Genomic DNA, 18,914 nt, shown 5'->3' on the forward strand with positions numbered 1-18,914 from the left:
AATCTTTCCATGTAATTGTAGCCTAGAACAATGTAAGTACTGTAGTGTAGTTATGCATGTCATGTACAAAATAGGTACGTAGGAATAAAGACTTTCACGAGTAATTAAAATTGTAGTTTATTATCAATAGNGATGATGTCACATACATGGCGAGTCACAACGTCTTAAAATTGTAAGTATTATTTTTTTATTTGCCATTTTTCTGTTCTCTTTAAATACAAATGCTTTCTCTGTTTAATTGTTCTATTGTTCTTTTTTGTAGGTTTCTGTATGGTGCAGTGAACGAGAATGTTCTGTTGTTGATCCTCACTGTCATGTTTTATTGTCACACTTAAATTTTCATGTTCATGTGTTCACTTTTGATGTGTAAATGACATTTTATGTAAAGTTCATAAAGTTGAGTAAAATTGGACAATTTTAAAATGTCAGTAATAAAACAAAATATTTGAATTACCTTGAACATCTTGTGTAATTAATCTTTCCATGTAATTGTAGCCTAGAACAATGTAAGTACTGTAGTGTAGTTATGCATGTCATGTACAAAATAGGTACGTAGGAATAAAGACTTTCACGAGTAATTAAAATTGTAGTTTATTATCAATAGCAGGAAATCAAAAATAAAAATTAAGTGTAATTTAAATACATTACTAATATATTAATAGTATATTTAAAATATATTTGAAGTATATTAACTATATATTTTAATATAATTCTGAGACAGAATTATTACACTCAAAATATATTTATATCAAAATATAATAATAAAGCTCTGAAATATGATATTTAAAAAGTATACTTTAAGTACACTTGAAGTTGTTCCAAAAAAGTACGTATAGTATACTAAAATATACAATTAGTTGTAATTTAATGCTATTTAAATACTACTAAAGTATACTAAGCACAAAATTAGTTGTTCCAAAATAGTACAGTTTAAGTACATCGATAAAAGTATACTAAAGTATGTCAAAATTTAGTATACTAAAGTGTACTCTTTTTTCACCTGGGTAATGTTGGAGGAAACATTCACAACATTAAGATTGTTTTTGTCCTTTTACTAGCAGACCACTAAAGCAGCAGGTGATTGAAAAGGTTCAAATGAAAGTCTCAATAAGCTGATCCTCTGCTGTCCTTTGACAATAATCTGTTTTTACATTAAACTTTATCTGATTATCAAAGATACTTGTAGGAGTTCACAGTTTCAACCTGTGATTTCTGCTCTGATTTGTTTCTGTGATTGTGTCTAAAATCTGAATGATTTGTTTCAGACACTGAGGCCCGGGAAGTTATCGTCAAATCTTATCAGCCTTAAAATGACTGTATATCAAAATGTCACAGCTTTATAAAATTTGTATGAATGTTAGGTGTATTATAAAGCATGCAGCAGCTGAAAAAGCTACAGTAGATTTGAGCTTATTTTGGAGAATCTTAATTGGAGTTGAAACAATAAATAAATCGATTAATTTCATTAATTAATCGATTAATGAAATGATTGTGAATAAATTAAGTGATCGATTAAAGCCCTTTTGTTGAACGAAGAGCATTAATTAAGCCAAAACTGTACAAAGTATAAATTTTGCATTCAAGATAAACAGCTTTTGACTGTAAATGTGTGAACCCAGAACTCATCAAGTGGCATAGTTTCAGATTCACCTGGTTCAAATTCAGAATTTGGTTCTGTATATTCTTTATATAGCCACAGTTTTTTTTTTTTACCTACCTGGAGATGCGTCCTTTGTAACAAGTGATCAAGCATTCACTGAAGCAATGCTATGTTGTTGCATTTCAGGCTATAGGATGTTTTCTTTTTAAATTAGGAATTGAATTATTTGTTTATTTGCATCTTTTAATGTATTTCTAATAGCAGACCGTGCTGATTATTTTTTTAATTTGATTAATCAATCATCAGAATATCAATTAGTCATTTGTTGCAGTCCTACTCTTCCTATAAAAATCTCTACAAACCCAATGTCTTCAAATCAAATCAAATATAGCCCAAATGACCAAGTTCCTTCATACAGTGTCAACATGAGTGAGTACCTTTATGTTTTTATTGGATTTTAAGAAGATTTGACTGTTTAGATGCACAGAAGCTGTGTTTGTTTGAACTAATTATTGGTGATTATGAAGATTACCTCATGGCAGCTGAACTGTTACAAACATCAGTTGGCCTTTCTTTCACATTTCTGTGGCTGCAAAAGATGAAATGGACTCCATGTTTAGCTCTGCTCCTCTGACCAAGATCCAGTCCTGCAGAGTGAGCTGACACTAAACTGCTTCTTCCTAAAGGAGCCTCTGACTGGACAAATTAGTCTTTCAGGTTGAGCAAGGGAGATCAGAGACTTTAGCTTCTGGAGGAAATGATCAGCGCTTAGAAAAGCTCTGGATTTTCATCAAAGGCTCACAGGTCAGAAAAAAAGTCCACCTAAAGTTTCAGTTGAGTTTCTTTAAGAGAGTTGGCTAAAATGTCTCATAAACTGACAAACTGCATTTTTTAAAACAAGTTTTTGTCTGATCATTGAATAAACAGAAGTAAGATATCGCCGTAATGGACCAGGATCATATCGCCAACTCCATCCATCTGACTGGTAGGTCTGAGATTTAGAGAGGAGCAGCAAAAGCAAATGAATTGGATTAGCAGTCCTCGCAAACAACTGATGTCATCCAGGACTTATTGGTCTGAATTATTGTTCCTGCTTCTTCTAAATCGAGCTTTACAGTCATGACATTACGGTCATGAAGCTGTCATACAGTCTTCAGTTAAGACTCTTGAGATTTATTAAACAACAGACTGCTATGGAGATCCTTCTTGCTCCCAACATCATCGTCCACAACTCATTTTGAAGATACTTGGATGATACATTTAATTCTCCACTGGGGTAAATTAACTTTTTTTATTTATTTATTTTTTCATAATCAGGCAGCTTAAACGAAAAGTAGACCAGACAGAGCTTTGGAACCTCATATGTGTTGAGATGTTTTTCTGCACATAACAAAAATCTGTCAGTTTTTAAAAATACCGTCACTTTATGTTTTTATTTAATGATTGAACAAAAAAAGAAAAAGCATAGCAAAGGCACTTTCCAGATTCCATATTACTGAACACCTTGTGGTTTTGTTTGTGGCTTTAGCATCTTCCTGGATCCTCGTTGCATTGAGGAAAATACTAGGAGATTTCCGAAAAAATTTTAAATTTTCGACTTTTGAACATTTTCTAGAACTTTTCCCAGAAAATTTCTGAGATCTCAACATTTCTGAATTTTGGAGAAATTGAGTTCATTTTATCTACAATGGCCCTAACACGCCACCGTACTAATCCTCTCCCATATATTTATGTTTGTTTGGTATTATGTGAGAGGGTTTCGCCATGGTTTAGGAACTAATATCTGGCTCTAGGACCCCGCGGACTTTTCCCTCTCCTCTTTGTCTCCACCAGTCAGACCAGATCCTCCTCCTCCTCTTCCTCCTCTGTGGTTTCATTCCGTGTCTCTCTCTCTATCAGCAGCGGTCTGGATGCTCGCAGGGACAGAAACATGGCTGTGAATCTCGCCAAGAACAGACTGGCCCTGCTGACCGCCTACCAGGACGTCATTGACGGGACCTCGGACACCGACTGGTGAGTCCCTCAGCCGGACAGCCCTCCCACCGCATCCCCTCGTGTCGCTGTCTCTTTGCGGGGCTTTTCTCTGGATCTTTTTGTGTTGCGGTTTTGAAGATGCGCAGGGGCACCTTTGGGTCGCATCATCATTATGAATTATAATAATACCATGTGGAGCGGCGTAGAGTGCGGAGGTTTTTAACTCCAAACTATTTTCTTTCTGGTTCTCCGGGCTGTTGTCCTCCATCAACTGCTGGGCTGCAGGAAGCCTTGCAGCCGTGGAGGTGAGAGTTTTTCCGGGCTTTTTTCTTTCTGGTCTGAGCCGCACTGCAGAGTCTCATCCTGGCTGCTTTGTTTGTTGCTTCAGCAGATTAATCCAGCAGGGAGCAGTTTTCAGGGGTTGACTGGCACGGTTTGGGTGAGCCAGGAAGGCCTGGTCCAGGGTGGGGTGTGTGCGCGCGTGCGTGTGTGTGCGTGGCGGGGGGAGGAGGCTGAGCCCCAGCATCCCTGAACCAGGGAGGAATAGAGGGGCGAGGCCAGTGGGAGGAGGAAGAGGGTTGAAGGGCCTCCACCATCACTCTTTGTGGCTTTGCATCACTCAGAAACGATGGAGGAAGTTCTTCATAATTCCTTTAAACGTGGTTCAGATCAATAGTTCAAGAACTACCGCATCAAAAGCTGTTTTCTATACTAAACCTCTGATTCACGATTTGTTCTGAACTTTGACTGGACCATTATAACACAGGAATACCTCCAAAATCGAACACATGTAGCTCCATCCATCTTCCCATCAACTCTCTTTCTGTACTATTAAAGGGGCAGTATGATGTAAAATGAATTATTTTAGACTTACATCATGTAATGATGTTATTCCCTCATCAAAAACACTCCTGGAGTGTTGCTTGATTCTTCCATGCATGTTTGAGAAATCTTCATATGAACTCAAAGCTCCTAAGAAAGGCAGAAGTTATGTTGCAATGCTGAAGGCAGCAGGTTGGAAAGAGTAGGAGCTTCTTAAAGAGACAGTCACAGTTTCAAAGTGTCAAATTTCTTCAGTCATGTTTGACATACAATGTTTTTGTAAAAACTGAAAGTAAAATGATTGTAGTGCTGGCCGACATAGCTCAAAAATAACATTATGTTGGATTCATAATATTCTTAAATGAAGAATGTTAAAATAACATTTCATTTTAATACCTAATTTGATCTTCAATTCTGTCTCCCTTAAAAAATACAAATGATAGAAAATATCTTTAAAAACTGGCTTTTATTTTCAATCCATCTGTGAGTTGACTTGAATTCAAAGTTTAAATAAACAGAAGCTGTAAAACACACTTGTCAAACAAGATGGTAGTTCTTGGGTGAGTTAGCATCGCTATGGAAACTCAAGGAGTTTATTGGTGGAAAATAAATAAAAAATTCCAAAAACTAAATCTACAAAACAGAAAATTTGAGATAATGGATTTATCTTCCAGCCCTACTTGATTTTTCTATAAAGTGGTACTATGTGCCTGGAAGATAGTACCACCCCTTTAAGATCAACATCCCACAGCATAATATGTAACCGTTTCTGTCAATACAGTGCAATCTTAGAGTTGTACATCGTGTCTTTATTGAACCTAAAATTATAGTTTTGTTCTGGCTGCTGCATTTCTCACCTGAGCTGTGAATCTCTGCAGCTCCTCCATAGGCTTTCAACTGCTTCAAAACTTGAGATTTTGTTTTTCTTACATAATCCTGCTTTAAATCTTCCAGCGGTCATCACTACTGAGAATTAAAGCAGAGCTGTGATTGTGAGTTGACTTGGATAAGATACTACAATAAGAGGCATTACCCTTTAGTTGTAGATTAATGCTGACTTTCTAACTAATATTAACAGGCATTGCTGGGTGTAATCAATACCTCTGTAGTTGTTTTCATCCAACCAGGAAGCCCTGAAGGTCTGACTTCCCTTTACACAATCCAGAAAAGGAATGTTTTTGGTGAATCCCAAAGAAAAACATTGACTTTGTGTTGCTGCAGGCGCGTTCAGTTCTCGTCCTCCACTCCTGTTAGGGGTTTGAAAGTTTTAGTTTTTTTTAAAAAAGAAGGGCACTTCCTTCTCTTAAGAAGCTGCTGATCATTGCAGAAAAGGTCAAACCAGACCTCTAGCAGAGCGATCTGAAAGTTAAACTGTAAGCTTTGTGCTCGATAACGCAACAAGACGACATGTTGTGTGATTAAAGGTGCAGTCTGTGAAATGTGCAGATTGGCCAAGCTCAGGTTTCAGATCCTGTTTTCCAGTTTGTTTGCGGTCAAACACTCGTGAGTCACCGTCTTTACGGTGAAATGTGAACTGCTCCCATCTGTTGTTGGTCATTATTAGTGTGAATCAGGTTCTGCTTTGAATTGGTTTTGGTTCCAGGTTTTTTTTATTTCTCACTCTTTGGGGTCATAGCTGGAGAGCAGCATAAGTATTCACTGCAGAGCAAATTTTACTTCAAAATCTTTACTCATTGATGCGGTCGCTGAAAATATAGCCTCGTCAGGGATCTTGTTCATAGAGGATGGTTTCCTAATCTTTAGTGCAGCATAAGTCCCCAGTGATGCATAAATGTCTTTATGCAACATTTATGTTGTTGACAATGATGGGAAATGACGCTTTTTCCTGTTAAAATCTCCGGAGGTGCCATTAAAAACAAGTGAGTTTGTTTTGGAGTCGAGTGAGTTTCAGGGTTTCCAGAGGTTTTCTTGTGTTGGTTCTGCCATAGCAGAGAGACAATGCTCTGGGCCTCGGGCCTGCCCCTGATTTTTATACTTGATGGGATCTGAACAAAGACAGACCCCACTGACCCCAAACAACACGTGTCACCCCCACCTAAACACCACCATCTGACCTGCTGTCTTTCCCTTGATCTTTAAAGATAAACAGAAGAAGTGGTCTGTTCTCAGGATTAAAGCTCAATAATTTAAAATGACATTAAAAATCCTCCACTATCATTTAATGCCTAAATTAAGATTGTTATTGAACAAAAGTGGCATAAAATCAAATATTTTTGATGTGTAAATTCCAAAACGATTTGATTCCAGTAATTCAGTTAAAAATGTGAACCCTGTAATAAATAGTAATATATTTTAAGTCAAGTGTAAATTTTTTGCCAGTTTGCCTGAAGTTTATCTTCACCGCTGGCTCACATCTGTTGTCAACCCATGAGATGTTGACATGTGCAAAAAAGAGAAAAGGTTTGGCTGTACTACACAGCGTACATGGACCTACTTCACAGTATGCCCAGATTTTTGTAAAAAAAAAAAAAAGTCCATTGGTTTTATGTAAAATTCCAGTTTTCATTAGTTATAAGCCATAATTATCAAGATAAGCAGAAATAAGCTGTCAAAGTTTATCAAAATCTATATAAGAAATAAAACAATGACGCAGAATAAACAAGTAATAAAATAAGAAACAAATAGTAACATAACCTCGCAATTAAAACAAAGGAAAACACATTAGGTTTTTAGAAATTTAAAATCTCCCACGCTACTGGCAGACATTAATGATAGTGGTTCCACATTTTAAGAGCTACAGCTGAAAAAGATCGATCTGGCTTAGTCACTAGTTTAGTCCTTGGAACAACTAAAAGAATTAAGTTTTTTCCTGAAGTGGATAAAAAAGAATACACACAGTGGATACTTTTTGAATTTCAAGACTATTGAGTCAGATAACAGATTTGTTTTTGTTTGTTGTTTTTTTAGCTTTAATTCAGATACTTTATTTTTATACAACTTATTTAAGATAGTTTTCACTGTAAGGTTGTTGGAAGAGCAGAAATGGAAGCTGCTAAGGTCTGCAAACCTTTATTGGTGAAAAAAAAAAAACCAAAAACAGAAAATGGGATCCAGTTCAAAGCCTGCCACCATTTATTCCTCCAGACCCCGAGGCGATCGAATCATAAAGTCCTCCTCTGGTCCAAAGCTCGCACAGAGAATCAAAGTTATCTGACATCAAGAGTATCTCCTGACGCTCAGGAATGCAGAGCGATCTATAGCTGCTGTCAGGGTGACCTTTTGACCCCCTCCAGCTGCTGGAGGAAGCCATTATCAGATGAGTCTTCTCTGGCAGGCCTTGTCGGCCTGCCAGAGGAGAAGTAGAAGAAAATGGAGCCGATCACCAGGAGTTTGTTGTTTGTTGTTGTTCTCTGTTTAAACCTCTGACTCCTTTACACTCAAATGTATATTTATGAGTGCCTGAGGTGACTTCCTGTCTGGATGCATGGAGAGGACCGGAGAGAAGTCTGAGGAAAGGACCTGCAGGGGAAAACAACTATTTCACTGGAAAGAGAAAGCAGAATAAGCAAGTGACAACAGGGAGGGGTCACACTGTGTGAATGTTAATGTGGAGGTAAAAATCTAAACACGATGGGTTCACCCAGTAAAACCTTTTAGGAACTTTTAGTGTACTGTTAAACTGATTTCCAGATTGTTTAATATTGTAAGCCAAACATTAAGTCAATAAATAACGAGTAGTGGTCTCTCCTGAGAGAATATTGTAAGCTCATATATTCTGAGATGGTAAATATAGAGATACAACTTAAAATATGAACTTACAGGTGACTGTATCTGGGTTTTCCTCATTTGGAAGTATTGCAAAAGAAAATGTTAATGAAAACAGCAAAATTTGAAATAATTTCCTCACTTGCGCAAAAATGTTTTTACGCTTGCAAAAAAGAGTTGATGTGCTGAAGTGGAGATGGAAACGGATTTGCTCCAGAAGTTTTGACGTTGCAAACATTTGCTGGTTTACTACAGCCATGCAGAGCGTCAACACCTGACATTATTGTGCTTTACACAGGCTGGTTGATTCACTCCAAACCAGTATGGAAATACACTTAATTTGCATTTTATTTATTTATTTGTGATAAATAAATAAATAAAAAAAAATTGCTTAAAATTCACATGACAGTTGGATGGAAATAGTTTTAACACCTCAAGGTTAGACAATGAGGAAACATCTAAACAAGGAGAGCAATCCAACCTTTAAAACATAGTCGGAATAGAGCTTAACATGAAACGGTCTTTTCTGCGACACACCAAGAAATGTCTGCAGTTCATTCTGGCTGCGAAAGAGCGAGAGAGAGCAGGATTTCCAGCAGAAACAAGTCGAGTTAACGACACCATTAATTTGTTCTGTATTATTCTCTTGAGCTTTTCACCTAATGAAACATGACTTAAACTGTTGAAAGAAATTTCTGTTTTAGTAACACTAGGTAGGCCAGCGCCTATGAAAGATGCTAAATAAACCCCATAATCTCTGTGTAATTGCACTCATTCATTGAACATGGCAGCTTGGTGCCACTTATAATCCTAATTTAAATAACTGCCATTAATGGCAGGAGGATTTTTACTTATTTTACTTATTATAAATTTGTAACAATTTCTCCTAACAATACAGCTTGTCAAGAGAAATTGGAATTGGTTCATATCTGGAAAATGACCAACGATGTATAACTTTGAGACATCGTGCAAAATGTCACATAATTGTTTATCAAAAGCAAATATTTGGTTTTTCTTCAATGAAAACTTGGATTGCATTTAGTTTTTATCACAGCAACAAACAGCTGCTTAAAAAATTTAATTCTTCTGTGACTCACAACAAATTTATCTAAGAACACTTATTTGGTAAAATTAAAAAAACATTTAATGAGTAAAGTTTTTTTGATCTGAAAATTAACAGGGGATTAAAAAAAAGCTGCTCATTTCTGTTTCAAACAGTTCTTTCTCAGAAATCAAGTTTCACAGACAAACTTGTTTATTAAAGACCATGCAAATGTCTGAACATTGTTTGACTTACTTTCAGGGTCAAAGTTGCAGAAAATCAGTCCAGTTTTGACCTCCTGACCCCAGCCCGTCTCTTTCTCATCTCTCTATGTCTGCTCTGCTTTATTTTCACAACAGGCATTCTTCAGCTTGTAATGCTGCCCTTAAAACAGTTGGTAGACATAGTTTTTTTTTCCTGCTGTATGAACTGCCGACCGCCTCTCAGATTAATATAGAACAGGGTCAGTAGTACAACATGCAAAAAGCCAGGCTTCTGCTTTTATCACGCCTGCTGGAGAAAGCACTGTCTGACATTTTCCGTTCTCCTCTTGCTCTGAACATCTACAACCTCTCCTCTACCAGTCAGCATGATCCTGCTTTAACCACGGTTTATTTTCTGAATATACCTAGCATAGGCGTAGGAAGAGGGGGAGGTGGGGGGGACAAGGCCCCCCCAATATTGGAGAGAGTCACATTCGTCCCCCCCAATAATTTCACCGCAGTTTCGAAGAATTTAAAAATCTTCCACTCGCGTGCTTTCATTTTGAAGGCGTACAACATCGCATTCAGCAGAGCACTTCCTCCCCCTGCCCCCTCTGAACCACTCAGAGTAAAGGCAGCAGCAGAAGGAGTCAGAGAAACTTCGTTTGAATGAAGTAAACGACCTGCCAGGAATTTTGCCATGAATATCGCTCATTTATAACATCTTGTTGTCAGTTTACTTTCATAAATAGAACAAAATCTTTTTGGTTAAGCCGTTTTAATTCTGGGAGAGTCACATGTCCAAAATTTTACTGCTAACTTTGTTTAAAAGTTAGCTAGTCTAGTCACAATGATTTAGAATAGCGGTTCTCAACGTGGGCGGTACCGCCCCCCAGGGGGCGTTCAGAGGACGGCAGGGGGCGCTGGCGGACATTTTTACAAAAGGGGGGCGCTGGGATGCCTTTGGGGGGCGTTTGGTCGAAGGTAAACTTTACACCTTAAATCCACAACAATACCAGTTTAGACTCTGAGCAACTTGGTAAAACTGTATTGTGTAACATTAAATTATGCTTGGCTGCAGCTGTATCGATGTCAGATTCTTCTTCTTCTATTATTCAGTGTTTGTAGCTTCATGGCGCAGCTCCGCTCCGCATCAGTTCAGCGTTACACCGGCTGATGACGCTGCTGTGATTCACTTTGTCTGGTATTTATGTACATATGTTTTGGCAGTTCTGTGATCATGTCAAAGCAGCAATTTATATTAAAAAGTGTTTTATTTCCGTTTGAAAGCTGCCCGCTACCATGGAAGGACAACAGAAAATCGCTCTTATAAACATGTAATTACTAAAATCACGACTTTGTATCCCTCTGAAAAATTAACCCATTGAAATAAAGAAATCCCTCCATGGGTGATTCCACGATAGAGAGCGTTCATTTTATAGCGTTAACATGGTGCTGCAAGTCGTCCGACATGAAACGGGTTTGATGGAACAACGGTACCACAACACTTTTAAATTTCAATAATCAGAATACCGAAATTGTTTCCATTGTTTTAAAAGACTTATGTCAGTCTGCCTTTTCCCCATCGATACGCTTCCCGACCGCCATGCACCTTAGGGAGTTAAAAAAAACAAAAAAAGCAGCGCACATTGCGCAAAACTCTGAAACATGAGAAGCGGGCAAAACGGAGCGACGAACTAGATGTGAATTATGGCATAAAAACAGAGAATCCGACGCTGAACAGTGAAAAATCAACACATGATGTGAAACACATGACGATTAGGCGGCGCAGCAGGTGATGAGTGAAAATTACTGATGGTCAATAAATGATCATATAAATGTAGCAACAGGCAAGAAACTAAAGTGGACATAGCAATAAACCGACAGAGGATAATATTTATCAAATGAAACTAAATGGAAATGAATGAAGAACAAAATGCAAGAATAAACTAAGAAACTAAATTAAATACGGAGGAATAAACTGGTATGGCAAGACCTTTCGAGCAATAATTAATACAGAGACTGTATGGCAAGAATAAACAGACACTATTTCCAGATAAAAGGTAAAATAATATTGTTGAATTGTCATGGGCAGGAGCTCAACTACACATTATTCAGGTGGATGCGAAAACATAAATCGGGGAGGAGCAGGTCAGGAAAGACACAGGAGAGCCAGGAGGAATTTCAGAGTGTGAAGATATAAAATTTATATAAATTAATTATATTAATTACAGGAGACAATAAGACAAGTGCTTGAGGAGAGGTTTTAAAAATAGTGATAATTTTTGCAACAAAGTAAATAGAGTTGTGATGTATAATAATGTATCCATCTGAAAATTAAGTTATTTAAATTCTCATTCTGTATGATAAAAACATACTTTTTATATTTAGTTCACATTCTGACACTGTACATTACTGTAGTGTCTGTTGTAAATCCATGAATCCATGCAGGAACATCAGGCTGCAGAGAGTCAGAGGGAGACAGAGACAGAAACACATATCTGTAGATATTTCAGTTAAATGTTTGCAGCTGAAAATGACAGGGAAAAAACATTTAGGTGTTTGCCTCAGTGTTTTTTATGGATCATGTTTGGTAAGTTACTGAATGCAGAGCTGGAAAGTGAGACTGAGTTAACAGTCTCACTGTTAACTCAATGAGACTGAGACAGTCTCACTGAAGGTATCTCTAAAGGTGTCTGTTAGATGTGAAAAGTATCATTTTTATTTATTTTGTAGATCAAACTGTTGCACTGACGTAGAGAGTTGTTAAAGAAGAACAAAACTTGTTTTTTAGATTTTATTTTTGTTGGTCAAACTGATGTATTGAGTTTAAAACTGCTGAGTCTTATTATATGAGCTGTTCTCTACTTTGGTTTTAGAAAGAAGTAGAACCAATTCAATTGCAAGTCAATTTATATCAATGCATTTTGACCAATAATCAAATGTCTTTTGACCAATAAGATATTTCAGAATCTGTTAGCCTGTTGTGAGTTGTGAGGCAAATGCTAAAGTGAGTGTTCATCCTGGAATGACAGTCATTATACTATGCATAACTTTAATCTGATTATTGGATTGTAAATAGTAACATGTTAGAATACTTGTTACTGAAACAAGGGTCAGATTAGAGTAACGCATTACTGACGTGTTGATGGMATAATTGTTTGACATTTCTACTCAAGGTATTTACTGATCTGTCAGGTTTCCGATATGCGTCCCCCCCAATAACAGACTCGTTCCTACGCCCTTGATACCTAGAAATGTTTCATCAGTCAATCAGGCCGTTTCTGTTTTACCTGTTTTTCTTCCCCCCTTTTCCTCCTGCTGCTCACATTTCTACTTAGTAACTAATGCTTTGAGGTGCAGGTGCTTGAGAATCGGATTAAATAAATTATCCCCTGCACCAGCAGCTCAAAGGATGCAGAGAAAATTGATGAAAAGTCAAAAATAGTAGGGAATAAAACCAACATAAACCTTTCAGTGAATAGCTGTCGCACACTTCTGAGGCTGTGTGTCTCTGAATCTCCACCTGGGACCTACAGACTTTCCTAATAACGTAACTGTAGGTGAGGATTTACTCTGAAGTTAGGGCTGGTGGGATATTTACACTCGCCACTGTGTGTCGATCAGGACAAACTGTAGATGGGATTTCTTTGCAATCTCTCTTTATTGAGTTGGTACAGCAGTGGTACAGATGTGCAGCAAAGGGTGGGCTTGGAGTTGGAGATGTGGTCTAGATCATAACAGAAATAAGCCCACATTAATTTACCTTGCACATTTATCCAGTACAAGTGGCAGCAGTGACACCTGCTGGCCACAAACTGACCACATGTTCATCAAATGCTACGACTGATAGCTAAAGNAGAGTTGTTAAAGAAGAACAAAACTTGTTTTTTAGATTTTATTTTTGTTGGTCAAACTGATGTATTGAGTTTAAAACTGCTGAGTCTTATTATATGAGCTGTTCTCTACTTTGGTTTTAGAAAGAAGTAGAACCAATTCAATTGCAAGTCAATTTATATCAATGCATTTTGACCAATAATCAAATGTCTTTTGACCAATAAGATATTTCAGAATCTGTTAGCCTGTTGTGAGTTGTGAGGCAAATGCTAAAGTGAGTGTTCATCCTGGAATGACAGTCATTATACTATGCATAACTTTAATCTGATTATTGGATTGTAAATAGTAACATGTTAGAATACTTGTTACTGAAACAAGGGTCAGATTAGAGTAACGCATTACTGACGTGTTGATGGMATAATTGTTTGACATTTCTACTCAAGGTATTTACTGATCTGTCAGGTTTCCGATATGCGTCCCCCCCAATAACAGACTCGTTCCTACGCCCTTGATACCTAGAAATGTTTCATCAGTCAATCAGGCCGTTTCTGTTTTACCTGTTTTTCTTCCCCCCTTTTCCTCCTGCTGCTCACATTTCTACTTAGTAACTAATGCTTTGAGGTGCAGGTGCTTGAGAATCGGATTAAATAAATTATCCCCTGCACCAGCAGCTCAAAGGATGCAGAGAAAATTGATGAAAAGTCAAAAATAGTAGGGAATAAAACCAACATAAACCTTTCAGTGAATAGCTGTCGCACACTTCTGAGGCTGTGTGTCTCTGAATCTCCACCTGGGACCTACAGACTTTCCTAATAACGTAACTGTAGGTGAGGATTTACTCTGAAGTTAGGGCTGGTGGGATATTTACACTCGCCACTGTGTGTCGATCAGGACAAACTGTAGATGGGATTTCTTTGCAATCTCTCTTTATTGAGTTGGTACAGCAGTGGTACAGATGTGCAGCAAAGGGTGGGCTTGGAGTTGGAGATGTGGTCTAGATCATAACAGAAATAAGCCCACATTAATTTACCTTGCACATTTATCCAGTACAAGTGGCAGCAGTGACACCTGCTGGCCACAAACTGACCACATGTTCATCAAATGCTACGACTGATAGCTAAAGAGGTTTACCCACGTGAAGTAACTTAAAATTCACAATAAACAGGCATATCAACATGTACGGATACTAACGAGCACACGAACAGTAATAAGCCAAAATACTTGAAATACTATGCAACATATACTCGCAGGTGAGAAGCTAACAACGCATGCTAACAACGGCCCGACGAACACAACGTCATCATACCGCACAGGCGGAACTACTAAATAATAACTACCTTAACACATTTAACAACAAAACACTTACAACAAGTCAGGAACGCACATCCACCCCAACAGAAACCGTCGGCACCAGCTGCACGCCTCCACGCTCAGAGACACGGTGTTTCTGCAGCTGCTGAAAATGCCATGGAGAACTCACCACTGGGTGGCGCACCTCCCCGTCCCAGACCAAACCAACCAACACCTGGCCCAATCTCAATAACAAACAGTAATGTCCACTCGAGCCTTTGTAACAGTAACATTTGAGCATCGACTCCAGTTCAATGATGCCTCTGTTCCCTCCTCTGTCAGATCTGCCTGCAAAATGGGTGACTTCAGAAAACAGGACCTAACGTGCAGTGTTTATAAAAAGGTAGCTGATACAGAGGTGAACTCGTATCTCCTCTGAGCAGCAGGATTTACTATATAGTTATAAAAAAAATCTGTTTTATTTAGCTAATGTTTAAAAATTTTCATCTCTAGTTTTCAAGTATCTCTGTTTTATGCTACTTTTTGGGAAAAAACTAAAATATGCAAATGGTAGTATGATGCTAACAAAAGCATCTTAAAGCTAACATTAGCAAGCTAATGTTAGTTCTGTTTATTTTAGCCAGCTAAAGCTAGGTTTTGCTGTAATATGATGCCAATAATAGCATCTTAAGCTAACAAGAGCATGCTCTTGAGAATTCATGTTTCATTAAAAGACTATAAAGCCCCTCTTCCGGCTGCCATCACTGAGCCTCATCTGCTTCGTTACTCTCAGCATCAGAATGAGGTCACGACCTTTAGGTAATGTCTCGAAGACATGAGATTGCTCAAGGGATGTTGGTGGTGTCAGTCCTAAGTTGGCCTCACGATGAGGAACGAGGAGGTCACTCAACAGTCCTGATGGACGCAACAAATCAGAGGGAGACTGGTCCTGCAGTAGAATCCACTGAAACTCATTAGTTTTCCTGATTTGTTTCAGAGAAAATACAACAGAATGAATGTCAGATGATTTAGATTACATTACATTAGTATATATGAACAGATGTTTTCAGCAGCATGGCTCTGCACCATAAAAACATAATTTAGTAACAAATAGTCAGAAAAATGTAGCAAGAAATAAACATCACGTTTTGTCAAATGCCATCATGAAGCAAATATTTTGATTATTGTTCCAGTAATTATGAATCAAAAGCAACTATAAACATATTGGTTTTTAGCTTTGATTTAAAGGAACTCAGTGTTTTAGCAGTTTTACAGTTTTCTGAAAATTTGTTCCGGATTTGTGGAGCATGGAAGCTGAATGCTGCTTCACCATGTTTGGTTCTGATCCTGGGGATGAAGAGCAGACCAGAACTAGAACACCTGAGAGGTCTGAAAGTTTGATATAACAACAGCAGATCCATCCATCCATTCATGTTCTTACACCGTTATCCCTTTGGGGTCAGGAGGCCTATCTACAGTTGTTAATGGACAAGAGACAGGGTCACCCTGGACAGGTCGCCAGTCCATCGCAGACAACAGTAGACCTTTTATGTATTTTGCTAAGCCATTCAGTGATTATAAACTAACAGTACTTGTTAGCTTACAACAGTATTTTAAAATATTCTCTGAGCTACAGAGAGCCGGTGTTAGGACCTGGACATGTGGTGATATACACCTACTTGGTTTTAGTGAGAACATGATCAGCAGCATTCTGGAGCAACAGCAGCTGCTTTTTACGACAGACCAAAGCTGCAGTAATTAATGTGGCTGAAGATAAACACATTGAGTTTCTCTAGATCTTGCTTCGTCGTGAGTCTTTCAGTCCTATTAATGTTGTTCAGGTGATAGAAAACTGACTTTGCAATTGTCTTTATTAGAGGTGTGCCGATCGATGGGCCACCGATCATAATCGGCCGATTTCCGTGAAAAAGTGTATGATCGGTGATCGCTGATCATTGTCTCTTGTTGCCGATCACACAAACCGATCACCTGCTTCTCATTTCGCAGCCTGCCTGTGCAGCTGGTCTCTTTCCTTCACACTGTGCAAACGCGCAGCAACAAATCCTAAGCGATGTGGAACTATAACGCACTGAGTGAATGGGGAAGTTTGCGTGTTGCGGCAGAAAATTGAAGCACGTCAAAATGCATCAACACAACGAAGCTAATACGACATAAAAACAATGCCATACTTGACGGAGTTTGGCTACATCGAGTCTTAGCATGACGGTCAGAAAGCTAAACAAATAACCCGCAGAATTATTTAAGTCTTCGAGCTGCGATGTGGTTCTGCTCTCGCTGTTGAACGGCTGCTCCGCGCTACAGATAGTAATATTTGACAGACGGAGTGCCGCTTCTGCTCCACCTGGTGGTGACTCTCACACCGAACCTCTGTTTAAAGCTACAGCATCTAACTTAAAAAAATACATTTTACATACGTATTAAAACTTTTGCTGTCCTAACATGAGACAGATAAGCTCTAAAAAAAAATTATTGATCTCCTCCCTGTTCTGCATAATTACTCCGCTCAGTCAGAAACAGCCACTCAGAACTAGCAGTAATCAGCTAGCCGCCATGCTATCAGGAAGTTTTCATTCAGTAACTCTGGATTGTTTGTTGTAATGGATCCTGTATTTGCCTTTAAATGTTAAGTTTTATACTTGAATTGTTTTGGTAATGTTGAGGGGTTTTATTTTGACTCTTAGCATTATTTAGCCTCTTCAGAGCCTTCATATGTTATCAGTCTGTTAAAGATAGTATTATCAATAGCAGTACAATTTGCACAATGCCCATTTTGTTTAGTTTTCTTCTTGGAAAAAGTTATTAAAAACAAGTTTTTGTCTAAATTAAGGTGGATTAATGGTTCCTTTTTCCACATAATGTAACCGGTAGTGTTTATGATTTTAAAAAAAAGAAGAAAATTATGTGATCAGTATCGGTGATCGGTATCGGTGATCGGCCCTCATGGGTGATCGTGATTGGTATCGGCAGGAAAAAACCTGATCGGCACATCTCTAGTCTTTATAAGCCTCTGGAGGTATGCACATGGTCCTGCATGGATTTCTGTCCTGTCCCTCTGCGATGGGCCCAGGGTGTAACCCATCTCTCATCCAGTAACCGCTCAGTGAACTTGCAAGGTTGCGTAGGAGATGAGGCTCTGCTGTACTTGTTGGACTAAAATTTTTGAGCAGAACATTTGTAATTAAAGATCTTTAAATATTTACTAGCCACATAAAGACTACATAAACATGCTTTAGCTTTAGGCTGACTGACGCAATGGAGCCAACAGACCCAAGACCTTGGGGCTGAATTTGACTCAACATTGGAGCTTTTCCCAACAAATAAGAGCTTTGCGCAGACATGCTGAGTGTCTTTATATGAGAATGTGAGAAGGAAATATCTGTACTCGGATCAAACTTGATGTCGGTGTTGGATGGTTTCCTCTAAAGATTTATTGAACTGTTCCCTCCAGTTCTTCATCTGCTCTCCTCCTGAACTCAAACTCCCTAAATGATAAGTTCTTGTCTTTGATTTCTGCTGCAAAAACCCATCCATCCATCCATCCATCCATCTATCCATCCATTTTCTGCCACTTATCCGGGGTCAGGTCGTGGGGGCAGCAGCTTCAGAAGGGAGGCCCAGACTTCCCTCTCCCCAGTCACTTCTTCCAGCTCCTCCGGGGGAACCCCAAGGCGTTCCCAGGCCAGTCGAGAGACATAGTCCCTCCAGAGTGTCCTGGGTCTTCCCCGAGGCCTCCTCCCGGTGGGACGTGCCCGGAACACCTCACTAGGGAGGCATCCAGGAGGCATCCTGACCAGATGCCCGAGCCACCTCAACTGGCTCCTCTYGACGTGGAGGAGCAGCGGCTCTACTCTGAGTCCCTCCCGGATGACCGAGCTTCTCATCCTATCTCTGAAGGAGAGCCCAGCCACCCTGCGGAGGAGACCTATTTCGGCCGCTTGTATCCGTGATCTCGTTCTTTCGGTCATGACCCAAAGCTCATGACCATAGATGAGGGTGGGAACGTAGATCGACCGGTAAATCGAGAGCTTCGCTTTACCGAAGCCCTCGGTACCGACGGACCGGTACAGCGCCCGCTTCACGGCAGACGCTGCGCCAATCCGCCTGTCGATCTCCCGCTTCCTTCTTCCCTAATTCGTGAACAAGATCCCCAGATACTTAAACTCCTTCACTTGAGGCAGGATGGAATGAAAGAGAAACAGATGGATAGAAAATTGGATGAATGGAAGTATAAATGGAAGAGAAACTGGATGGACTGATGGATGTATTGTTGGTTGGTTGGTTGGTTGGTTGGTTGGTTGGTTGGTTGGATGGATGGATGGATGGATGGATGGATGGATGGATGGATGGATGGATGGATGGATGGATGGATGGATGGATGGATGGATGGATGGATGGATGG

The 18,914-nt window shown here is 39.0% G+C and overlaps 1 protein-coding gene across 5 annotated transcripts in view; it reads left to right on the top strand.

Annotated features, from left to right (window-relative positions):
* Positions 1-3,428: 3,428 nt before the first annotated feature.
* The window catches only part of dbn1 (drebrin 1), a 182,276-nt gene continuing 166,790 nt past the window's right edge, over positions 3,429-18,914 (top strand). For 2 of the 5 annotated variants that reach the window (XM_008428425.2, XM_008428427.2), the window contains exon 1: positions 3,431-3,613. In XM_008428425.2, coding sequence (XP_008426647.1) covers positions 3,531-3,613 — 83 coding nt within the window. In that variant the 5' untranslated portion in view covers positions 3,431-3,530. Of the gene's footprint in view, positions 3,614-18,914 lie in introns of all 5 variants that reach the window. The other 3 variants (XM_008428426.2, XM_008428429.2, XM_008428428.2) reach the window with 3 other exon arrangements.

This window comes from Poecilia reticulata, linkage group LG14 (genome assembly GCF_000633615.1).
Source record: "Poecilia reticulata strain Guanapo linkage group LG14, Guppy_female_1.0+MT, whole genome shotgun sequence".
Lineage (NCBI taxonomy): Eukaryota > Metazoa > Chordata > Actinopteri > Cyprinodontiformes > Poeciliidae > Poecilia > Poecilia reticulata.